The sequence below is a fragment of the Echiichthys vipera genome, assembly GCF_963691815.1.
Source record: "Echiichthys vipera genome assembly, chromosome: 19".
Taxonomy (NCBI): domain Eukaryota; kingdom Metazoa; phylum Chordata; class Actinopteri; order Perciformes; family Trachinidae; genus Echiichthys; species Echiichthys vipera.
In genome coordinates, this window is record NC_139844.1 from 22,499,793 (window position 1) to 22,511,944 (window position 12,152).

General features: G+C 42.6%; 1 protein-coding gene across 1 annotated transcript; it reads left to right on the forward strand.

Annotated features, from left to right (window-relative positions):
- The first annotated feature begins 1,066 nt into the window (after positions 1-1,066).
- On the forward strand, positions 1,067-8,370 carry trmt6 (tRNA methyltransferase 6 non-catalytic subunit). Its single transcript, XM_083934251.1, has 12 exons — positions 1,067-1,333; positions 2,542-2,672; positions 2,820-2,929; positions 3,830-3,921; positions 4,020-4,103; positions 4,183-4,307; positions 4,429-4,599; positions 4,835-4,992; positions 5,158-5,243; positions 5,937-6,039; positions 6,352-6,441; positions 7,769-8,370. Exons 1-12 carry the CDS (start codon positions 1,227-1,229, stop codon positions 7,928-7,930), a joined length of 1,419 nt encoding a protein of 472 aa, XP_083790377.1. The 5' UTR covers positions 1,067-1,226; the 3' UTR covers positions 7,931-8,370.
- Positions 8,371-12,152: the final 3,782 nt, after the last annotated feature.

Consider the following 12,152-nt stretch of genomic DNA (forward strand, 5'->3'; position numbering starts at 1 on the left):
AATGAATTTGCCAATAAAGCTTCAGACATGTACATATTTCAATTTGTATGCAAGAAGATCCAATGATGTGTTCACCATGATGAAATCATGTCACATGAAAAGTCAAAAGAGCTCAGCTATAAGCACATGAAAAGATAAATGCTTTTAACCTGGATCTAAAGATTTAAAGTGCTCCCAGTTGGGGCTGATTTCAGATCTGCTGGTAGTTTGTTCCAGTTGTGTGCAGCATCACAGCTAAATGCTGCCTCACCCTGTCTAGTTTGACCTCTGTGCTCCACTGTCTGACCTGAGTCAGTAGATCTCAGAGCTCTGCTGGGTTTATACTGTACTAACATGTCATTCATGTGTTCTGGGTTCTATTGGAGATGAAAGCATGAATCAGCTTCTCCAGATCAGTTTGGGACATAAAACCCTTAACTCTGGAGATGTTCTTTAATTGATAAAAGGCTGATTTGGTGACTGATCTCATCTGAAATGGCTGTTGAGGCCAGATCTGAATCTATCAGCACGCCAAGGTTTCGGACTTGGTCTTTATTTTCTTAAGCCAAAAACAATGATCTCAGTTTTTAATTGAATTAAATGAAGGAAATTTGGGTTCATCCAATTTTTGACTTGCTCTAAACAGCTCTAAACAGTGACATGCTAGCTCTAAATGAGTGTATTACTCTCCTTAGTCCTTGTGTCATAAAGAAAAAGAAAAAAAGTCAAGTATTTGTTATTCGTGTATGTATCTCCATGCTTCCTAGTTGTAAAATATTCTTATTTACTGTATGACCTTTTCTGTTTTCCTTTTTATGTTTAAAAAAATAAGATCAAGGTTATTAGTTATGATCTAAAGTAGTAATTAACATCTCAATATAGCACTTTCATTGCGCCCCCTTTTCATATCCTCTGACCATGATGCGTTCATCGATGATTCTGAAATCTATATATTTACCTAGTCATCGAACTTTGCTCCTATTGGTTAGCAAGCTCAGCGACGCATATCCAGCCAATCACAGACGACTCTGGTGAATCACGTCACTCTGGAATCGTTTAGCCGTCCTGGGAAGCTAGGGAAGTTAAAGCTAACACGTGGAAATAGTGTTCGGTCGTATTTTGCTTTCACTCCAGGGTGCTTTAGTGCCTTTTATCAACCGTGCCTTGTCAACGACGACTCCGTATAACTCTGTGAAGGTGACGGTTACCTCTCAGCTCACTGGTGAGCCGGGTTATCTGCTTTTACGATGGCGGACAACGTAGACGAGGACTCTGTGGACAGGATCAGAGAGGGGGACTACGTTGTGTTGAAACGGGGCGATATCTTCAAAGCTGTTCAAATTCAACCGAAGAAGTAAGTCGAACACTGGAAAAACTAACGAAATATCTAAATATACTCTCCTAAATAGGCCTCTTATTTAATATCTTTTCACGAGAAGCACCGGAGCTAGCTAAACCGTAATTGGCATCTCACTAGTGACACCTGTGTAGTGAGACATGCCATGCTACATTTGTATACTGCAGAGATCTGTGGGGCCGTATTCAGCACCCCTGCCGTGAAATGCAGCCCCTCGCATTATAGGTGACCTTTCCACCTATAGGAGTACTTTATATACAGGTAACCACATTAAAAGCACACACGTTTGAACCTATGAATTGCAAGAAAAGCTGGGATTGTCTTTAGGAAACACTAAGTCAAATACATTCAACTCGCTCAAAAGATCCATTTCATTGATTTAGTAATTATGGCTGCAGTTTATTTCCACAGAACACACAAAAAGGTGTTGTTTTGTGTTCGCTATTATCCAAGTTTGTCATTTTAAACTCAATTTTTTTTAAATTATAAAGTTTATATACAGCTAACCCACAACGGTCAGAACATTGGTTACTTACAGTCTTTAAACTATTTTAAAGAGTTTTCTTGCAATTCATAGGTTCAAAAGTGTGCTTTTAATTGGCTTACCTGTATATAAACTACTCTTATAGGTGGAAACAACAGCCTCCTGATCCAGAACATCACCTATAATGGAGGGGGTGCGTCTCAAGGCAGGGGTGCTGAATACGGCACAACACCGGGACTCCTTCATAGTTACCGCAGGGGGTCCGCCAAATTGTTTAATCATCTTAACAAAGTTTGTTTTTTCCCCCCTAAAAATATGCCTGTAAATAAACATTATCATGAATGCTACGTATTAATAGCAAATTATAGGCTTAATGGCTTGATGATAGGCTTAATGGCTTATAGGCAAGGTAGCCACTAAGGTAGACATACACAGACATGTATAAATATATGAATATGTTAATCATGATCATGTTAATATCTTAGTATTATATGAATCATAAAAAGGTGTGTGTATAGGCTTTAGCTGTTAGTCCCAGTTTAATATGCAACTAAATTTAAAACCACATTTGTAGTAGGGGGTCCCTGCTGTGTCTCTCTTTCAGATAAGGGGTTGAAGACCCATGGTATATGGGATGTACTGAGTGCTACAAAGATGCCATTCCATTGATGTACTATAATTTATTTTTTTTCTACTTCTTTCTTCTTTTGTCTACTCACAGGAAGGTGATTTTTGAGAAGCAGTGGTTCTTCCTGGACAAAGCTGTGGGACAGTTGTACAGCAGCACCTTTGATATTGTGTCTGGAGGGACCCTGCAGCCACGGAAGCCCAAGCACACAGTGAGCTCCACCGGTGTGTAACCTGCTTTTAAGCACGCAGCCACAGTCATGTTTAAGTTGACAACAATTATAAGTTTCACTTGTGAAAAATGTTTATTTCCAGATTATATGCACAAAGGTGTAAAAGACTGAGGCTTCCTTTTTCATGTGTTTTTCCCAGATACAAAGGAGGCAGGCACAGACAACAGAAACATTGTGGATGATGGAAAATCACAGAAACTGACCAGGGATGACATTGAGACGCTCAAAGAGCAAGGTCTGGAGGGTCAGGTAGGTCGATAATCTTGCAATTACATGCATGCATGGAGAAGTCTGACTGTTCTGCCGGGTTTGTTAGGTCTGTTTGTTTGTTGGGCAATATTCTGTATTTTTTTTAATGTCATCAAATTTCATGAAAAACAGAAATGAATGAATGAATCATGCTAATCTGTATTGTCTGTGTAGCCAAAGCTTATTCATCTGTAACATAAAGATCCACTGTTTTTCAAAAACTATTAAAAAACACGAATGAGCCACACTGTTCCACCAGGGGCATCGTTTACAGCCATATACGTGAACTTCACAGTATAAATCAGGGGTGGGCAATTCCCGTTCTAGAGAGCCACTGTCCTGCATGTTTTAGGTTTCTCTCTGCTCTGACACACCTGAGTCTAATGATGTGCTCGTGATCAAGCAGCTGAAGCTTGTCACAGTTTGATTATTGTTAGACTCAGGTGTGTTAGGGTAGGGAGAAACCTAAAACATGCAGGACAGTGGCTCTCCAGGACCAGAATTGCCCACCCCTGCTATAAATGAACTGTCCTGGTGCCTACTTGTGCACAAAATGTGTTTTAATCCGCAGCTGAAAGTAGTCCCCAACAAATGCACCATTTATTCCTATTTGATTGATGTTTAATACAATGCCGAGCTATTTCAGGACACAGATTAAAATGGAATGGGGAAAAAAAAATAGGGTAATTACTTGTGACTCATTGTTAACATTTACTGTATATCTTAAATACGAACCACTTATGGTTTATGAGTGCCACAGGCAGGATAAGGAAGAGGAAAAGTTTTGAAAGATGGCACAACGCATTGTTTTGTTTTTTTGTCCTGTCATGGGAACCTTATCTTTTGAATGATCAGATAAAACTTTGGAGTATAACCGGAGAGTGCGTATGTGCTCCACAGGAAATCATCCAGCAGCTTATAGAGAACAGCGCAACATTCAAAGATAAGACGGAATATGCCCAGGACAAGTACATCAAGAAGAAAAAGAAGAAGTGAGTCACTTCCGATGATGCAGCCACAATTTAGTTTCAGACTTAACGGTGCGTTGTAATTAGTGTTATCAGTTGTTCCCATGATTGTGTTTCTCCAGGTATGAAAACACTGTGACCATTCTGAAACCGTCCTGTCGCATCCTGGCTATGATGTACCACGGCCGGGAACCAGGGAAGGTTTGGTGAGTCAGCAAGCGGCATGTGTGAAAGTTGTCTTTTAGAGAGCAGAGAAAGATTAATGTATGTTTTCCTGCTTTCCAGCCACCTGCGGTATGACACACTTGCCCAGATATTGACTCTGGCAAACATCCACGCTGGCAGTAAAGTCTTGGTGTTTGAGACCTGCGCTGGCCTCGTGCTGGGCTCTGTCATGGAAAGAATGGGCGGTATGTCAGTCGTTTCTGTTTTACCAAACGATTTGAGCTTTTTCCTAAACAAAGAATGTATTTTCTTTATTTTCTTTTCCCTGCCCTTTCTAAACTCACCCTTTCTTTCCTCCTCATCCAGGCTATGGCTCGGTGGTCCAAATGTACCCAGGAGGGGGGCCCGTACGAGCGGGTGTGGAGAGCTTTGGCTTCCCTGCGCATTTTTACGATATGCTGCATGAGTTTCCCATCTGCCATGTCAATGCTCTGCTGGAAGGCACTCTGGACACCACTGCCAAAGATCCAAGTGCTGGTAGATCCTTTTTTTAATCTCTCCAAGAAGTTTACGGCCTTGTTTTTTATTTTTTTTTAGATTAAAGAGAGCCAAGAGTGCTGAAATGCCGTAGAAAACTAAAATGATGCTGAGATTTGTGTGTGTTCCTTCGATGGTAACTTTATCAATATGGTTTGAATTCCCAAACTGCACATTAAGACTTTAAGATTCTGTGGCATTCCTCTCATGTAGATTATCTCCCTCAACATTGCAGATTCAAAGCAGTCTGACATTTCTGCAGAGAAGGAGCAAAACCAGCCCGAGGCAGAGCAGCGCAACGGTCCAGAGGAACAGAGCATGGAGACAAACAGTGGTGCTGATGGAAGTCAATGCCAGGAGAAAGAAATGCAGGAGAAACGCAAAGAAGCCAAAGTATGTCTACTATTTCTTAACCCTGTTTAGGCCATCCTTAATTTAAGCTTGTCTGCCGTACTGTGATATTTTTAAACAGGATTATTTTTGAATAATTAAAAGAAAAATCACAATTGGGTCTGAAAGAAGGAGTCAATGTCCCGACTTCATGTTTTGTTTTTTCAGGCTCAGGAAAAAAAGGTGAAGCAAGAGGAGAAACGGAAGAAGCTGGCTGCCGCTGCCGCCCTGCTGGAGGGCAGGAGTGCAGACGGGTCGGTGTCAGATTTAGCTTTCTGCTTTCACATTTCTGTGTCTCTGCACCGCTCTGCTCTTTTCAGCATCACCCTCTTTCTCCTCCACCCTTTGCTCTATCATCTCTGGATTGCACCATGTAGTAAACAGCAGTAATTAAAATAGATCTACAGGGATTAAAAAGTGATGTATTGTTAAGTATGTCCATAAAAGCCGTGATAAACCGTTTGCCTTCTTCTGCGCTCACACATAATGATCAGCAAACAGTGCCCTTTCAAGGTGAACATAGTGATTGCGTGGCTGTTTCCTGTCCTATAAGATGAAGAACTTGTTTTATAGCCTTTCATGATTGATGGATGAAGTGTTGTGAGGGTGACACCCAGCGAGTCAAAGCATTGATCTGGTTAGCCTATTGACTTTCCTCAGTCTTCTCTACATTTACAGCAGATATATCATAAACGGTACTTCAGAGTGCAATTTTCCCGACTGTCCTAAATCAGCCTCTTTTATTGACTCTTACCCAACTATGTAAAATATGACCTGAATGGCTATAGTAGGTACTAAATCCCCAGGTCTTTCAGCCATACATACATACATACATACAGCACGGATGACAGTATTGCCTACCTACATGTTTCCATAACAAAGGGTGTGCTCTATGTATTTCATATTTGACAGGTTTTCTTGATCATTTGTTTGCTTCCTGCATGCAGGTTGGTTATAGCCAGTCGCTTTCACCCGTATCCAGTCCTAATGGGCCTGCTCAAATTCCTCTCCCCCTCCAGACCTTTTGTGGTCTACTCCCAATACAAAGAGGTAAGATCATCACGACGAGTGGTATTTATTGGACCAAGGCTACGTTTGATGTCCCCCAGCGAATGAGGAAAATTAGTTATCCGAGAGATCTCTCATTAGCTGCCACTGCACACAGGTTTATAGCTTAGAGCTGCAGCGGGAAATGTCCATATAACATTACTGCAGTGGACATTCCTGTCAATACCAAGGAGTTACAATGCCTATCATGTTCCAGCACTGACAGTACTTCCTTGTTGTGCTTATGATGCTGTAAAGACCACCTCACCTCCTCTCAATGCTCCTTTTTCACCTCTCCCCACTCCATCTCTGCAGCCTCTTATTGAGTGCTTCACAAAACTCAAGGAACATGGCGGTACGGTGGTCAACCTCAGACTCCAAGACACCTGGCTCAGACATTACCAGGTAAAATTTGAACTCGGAATCAGCATTGAATCATGTTTTTGTTTTTGTTTGTTTGAGTTATAGTGTTAAAGTGTGCAGGCATGCGCTTGTTTTTACCTGCCCAGGGACTGCAGACGGAAATTAGCTGTTAGCTAGAATCTGGTACAAATCATCTTTTTACTCTATGTAACCAATTAATTTTGTACATGGTCACTGAAACAAATAAACAAACAAACAAAGGGGTCGCTCATGGTGATGAAGCAAAAGAGAAAAATCACTCGACTCTGCAGTTCCCCTTAGCTAAGGTCCCTGCTTAACTCTCTGCTCTCATCAGTGCTCTGTTCAGATGTGTCAGGCAGCTGTTTTCAGCAGTCAGCTTCCAAAAAACACACTTAACACTTCCTCAACAGCAAACAATCAAAGTTAACTACTAGCTGGTGAACATAGTAGATCATTAACATTTACCTCTGAGCTGAAAGAGAGTGTATATTGGGCCTAAATACACCACCTGGGCGCAAACACGTCTCCATATAAATAAGGCTACGTGCTTTCTGCATGTGTATTAAGTAACTCTTTGCTAATTGTTTGCCACATAACCCTTATAAGGTAATAGTTCACTGGAGAGAACAAAGTATTAATACTTGGTTTATTTTGAATACTGTTGAAAATATGAAAATATATTTTCATAACAGTTTCCCACGCCTTTAAATTTGCATCTGTGCGGGGTGGCTGCTGGCTGAGTGGTTGGAGCAGTCGCCCCATGTAAAGAAGCTGAAGGTCCTCCAGGCAGCGAGTTCGACTCTGACCTGCAGCCTGCTGCATGTCTCCCCCTCTCTCTCACCCCATTTCCTGTATGTCCTTTGCATAATAAAGGCTTGAAAAACTACCCAAAAAATGATCTAGAAAAATAATAATTAGTTGCTGTGTCCGACCTTTTTGACCGTAACTATTTACTATTTGCAATTACATAAAACTGAAAGGCAGCAGTCATTTTTGGCATGTTTGCACGCCTTCAAACCACTTAAAAAATTGTTGCTGATTAGTTTTCTGTCAATCTACTTTGTATCAGCCCTACGTCCTTCATGTACTGCTAGAGGAAGAAAGTAATTTATGTCCTCTTTGTATTGGTTGAACTGTGTTGCACATATTTCACATTTTGCATCATCAAGTCCTTCACAATTTCTCTCAATGCCCACACTTTTTAGTTTCTTCTGTGTACAATGCAGCAACTGGATGAAAACATTGTTTGCATACTCAAACTGATCTTCTCCTTCAGGACCAAAGTGTTATTTCCCCCAGCCCTGTAGAATGAATGTCTCCTGACTGTATTTCTGCATCGTTTCCCTAGGTGTTGCCTAACAGGACTCATCCTGTGCTGCTGATGAGCGGGGGCGGGGGCTACCTCCTCTCAGGGACAACGGTTGCCGCGAACCCCTCCAAACCCACAGGCTCCCAGCGAGCTGAGGAACCGGCGCCAAAGAGACTGAAGCTGACAGACACTGAGGGATAAACAAATACAGAAGCATCCAATCTTTTGTGGGCACATTTCCAACGACCTATAGGGATTTTCCTCCAGCATTGACTTCTCTCTCTGCTGAACTGATTTGACACATCTGGAAGACGAGAGACAGAGTGTCTGGTTTGCATTCATCAGAGCACGTTCTCCCGTCATGTGTATTCAGATCAGTGCTCAGACGAAGGCGTGATGATTAACTATAAGTCAGCTTAGGTAGTATGAGCTCAGTGTGCGTATTACGTAAAGATCTGCTGAAATCATCTTTTGTGTGCTGGGCGTAAGTGACAAGTTTGTGTCTCATGCCTCTAAACCAGGCGTAAAAACTATTTTATTTTCCAGTTGTCCTCCAGCTTCTAGGTTATAACTTTTTTTTATTATTTTGTTACCTGCAGAAAGTGCCATTTGTTATATGAGCCAGTTGCTAATGCAGCTTCACTGTGGGTTACATCTGTGTCTGCACAGAATTAAAAGGCAGTACTAAAGAACCTGATGTGTCAAACACTTTTCTTTCATCTTGAAATCACTTGAGAGATACTTGTTTGGTCCCAGAATTACTCTTTTTATTGAGTGCAGACTGAACAAACTCTTCAGAACACAACAATTTGAATCATTTGCCTCAGATATGTTATAATCTCATATTATATAAACATCAAAACCATTCCCATGCTGATTAATCTGATAACATCGACATCAATATCACAAATACGAAGATAAACAGCTTGATAAAATGATTTTGGCAAGGCTCTAGGGTTTCTTATGTCAGATTCTTTTAACATTGTAAGTACACTGAATGGGCTGACGTACAGGGAGACAGCAGCTACTGTATTATCCACTGATTGCGTCTTGAGATGCTGTCCGTCCTGGTTTATGCGCTGTTGTCACGCAACTTGGCGGCGATTTTCTGCAGCTCTGTGTCCATCGCTGCAATGTTTTCCAGCTCTTTCTCCTGAAATAAATGAGAATTAGCACGTCAGTAATTACAAACCAGCAAATTCTGCTACGACATCCAAACTAGAAAGGATTAAATTATCATCAATCGTGCTTGTTTACCCACGCCTGCTCTAAAATCTGCCTAAATTGGGCCTTAAGGCAAAACACTTCATTATTATCCCAGGTGCTGTAGAACAGATATCACTACACCTCCTCACTAATTTGTTTTTCTACTTCAGAGTATGCAACAGAATAGAGAGGTATCTACAGACAGTCACTTTGTTTTTATGGCCATATTGTAACTTTGAGTGTGATTATTGCAGCGGTCCTAAAAGCCAGTGTGGAAAGTGCAAATATAAAAAGGGGGACAAGTGTTAGAGAGATGCTGCGATTAAAGCAAGGCATTAAAAAGTCCTTCTAAATGTTCCAGAGCTGAGGAACAGGTCACTGCCCATGAGTATACTGTTTATATTCTCCTTTGTGCATTTGAGACGTGCTCATGAGGGACAGTTCTTGATGTGTATTTGCACAGATGCATATTCACTGACGCTCTGAAGGCTAGATCCCGACGTCTCCATGTAGACTAGAGATTTCCATAATGAGCCTGGCTGCTTTCCCCCTCAGTGAAACAGTGTGGTGGAGGCACTTGATGTGCTTCAAGGCTTTAGTGGGTCAGCTAAATATAAAAAATGGAAGATTTTTTTCCTTCATGGTGAGACCAGCAGAGTAGAGTGTTTTTACATTATGTATCACAGGTGATTTAAGACGCGTGTCTGTTGTCTCAATGACCTGTCAGGGTAGATTATTGGACTTTTGCCTGAATCCTGGCTGCAACATACAGAAGCATCAGATATGTAAGAGTCTGTGTTGCACATTTAATTACAGCATGGTCGCATAATATAATTTCATTTCAGCTCAGTGGTCTAGTTAGAGGTTTAACAAAGTGAACATGAGAGCAGTCTTTACCTCCTGCTGGGTAAGCGCCGTCTGGTGCAGGCTCCTCTTTGGCTCCTCTTGATTTGAATGGTTCGCCAGCTGGTTTATCTTATAGCTCAGCAACTTGGACAGTTCATCCATCTGAACACATTAAAGACAGTACATTTCTGAGTGGCTCACTGATCATAACCCGATTAGCTCTCTCAGGCCATCAGGCAGATGTCTCCTAGATGTACCCAGAATTAGATCCAGATCCAGATCCAGTGAAGGGGGTTACTAAAGCCCTGTTCTGTTGAAAAAGCTGCCAAATGACCTGAAGGCTATCACAACTGTCACAAGACATTCACAGTGAATCTCAAATTGTTCTTATTCTCAGGCTTATGGGTAATTACACAAGTGTGTGTGTGTGTGTGTGTGAGAGAGAGATAGAGAGAGAGATAGTGTAGTCACACTTGTGTTGTTGTGTTAATGCGTCTACTGTATTCCTATATCTGCTGTTTATGCTTTGTTGTCATGTTTATACATTACTGGTAGATTGATAATGAAACCAAAATGGATGAAGATGCATAGATACATACACTTTTATATATTACATGTACGTGTGCCAAGATGATTAATATGCAAAGGTTTAAAGAAGCGGATAGCAAGATCCATTTCCTCAATCTGCAAGTGCAGGATGCAACAATATTTCTGTTCTGCTCTCTATAAGCAGAAAAACAAATCTATCACATACCTTGCTTGAGGTTGCAGCGTGCTCATCTGAATCCCTCTTATACCATGCGGGATGGTAGTAACCTCTGAAAATCCAGGGATTGCGCTTCTCTGCCAGATCCCTGAAAAACAGCCCTGATTAGATGCTCTTCTAGTTTGTGTACACAGCTGGAGGGATTTGTTCATTTCTTGTGCAAAATGTTTGTTTTGATCCCAATTGATTGGAGACCAGCGAACTGCCTTGTTTTGTGCTCTGGGTTGTAGAATAGAAGCTTTCCGAATTAAAGAGTAAACGTAAAGTTCTCAGACATGATGAAAGATAAAGTACCTTATTGCTTTGTCCCCGTCCTTTGCCGCCCCCTCATATTCCTCTGAACCGCCCCTCGGTTCTTCGTCTTCTTCTGATGAGCCTCCGGCACGCTTGTGATATTTCTTTTTATGGTGGTATCGATGTGTTGGTTTCCAGATACGCTTTTCGATTTCTCCCTCATCTTTTCCATGTCTTTTGTCAAAGCCCCAGTACTCCTGGCTGCGTTCCCCGTCCGGTTCTTCTCTCTCCTCCTCTGAGAGCTCTTCATCACGCTTGTGTTTCCTTTGGTGGAACCTTCCGACCCTCCAGTCCCTCTTCTCTCTTCCAGTATCAAAGTCCCAGTACTCTTGGCTGCGTTCTTCATCTGGCTCTTCCCGGGCTTCCTCTGAAAGTTCTTCGTCGCGTTTGTGTCTCCTCTGGTGGTACCTTCCAGCCCTCCGGTCCCTCTTGTCAAGACCCCAGGATTCCTGGCTGCGTTCTTCATCAGGTTCTTCTAGTGCTTCTTCTCGCGCTTCTTCTGAGCGCTCTTCGTCGCGTTTGTGTCTTCTCTGGTGGTACCTTCCCGCCCTCCAGTCCCTCTTGTCAAGACCCCAGGATTCCTGACTGCGCTCTTCGTCGGGTTCTTCTCGAGCTTCTTCTCGAGCTTCTTCTGAAAGCTCTTCGTCACGCTTGTGTCTCCTCTGGTGGTACCTTCCGGCCCTCCAGTCCCTCTTGTCAAGGCTCCAAGATTCCTGGCTGCGCTCGCCATCTTCCACCTCCTCTGATGGTTCATCACCACGTTTGTGAAACTTTTTCTTGTGGTGGTAGCGATGTGTTGGCTTCCATATGCGCTTGGATCTCTCCTCCTCATCGTCGTTTCCATGCCTTTTGTCCACATCCCAGTGCTCTTGGCTACGTTCCTCCTCTGGCTCCTCCCTCTCTTCTCCCAAAGGTTCCTCGTCTCGTTTGTGGTTTTTTTGGTAGTGTCTTCCAGGCCTCCATTTCCTCTTCTCTCTCTCTTCACCTCCTTCTTCTTCTTCTGATCTCTTTTCCTCGACCCCCCAGCTCTCCTGACTGCGCTCGTTGTCTTCCCCGTCTTCTGCTCGTTTGTAATTCTTTTGGTGGTATCTCCCAGGCCTCCAGCGGCTCCTCTTCTCCCGCTCTGCTCCCTCTTCGTTCTCGTGTCTCTTCTCCTTCTCATCACCCAGACTCCAGGATTCTTGGCTGCGCTCATCTTCTGGGATTTCTCTTTTTTCCTCCACGGATTTCAGGAGAGCCTCGATGTCTTTCACATCTGCTCCCTTTGTTTCGGGCTCCTCGGGATGACTTTTGGCCACTTCTCCATGAGTT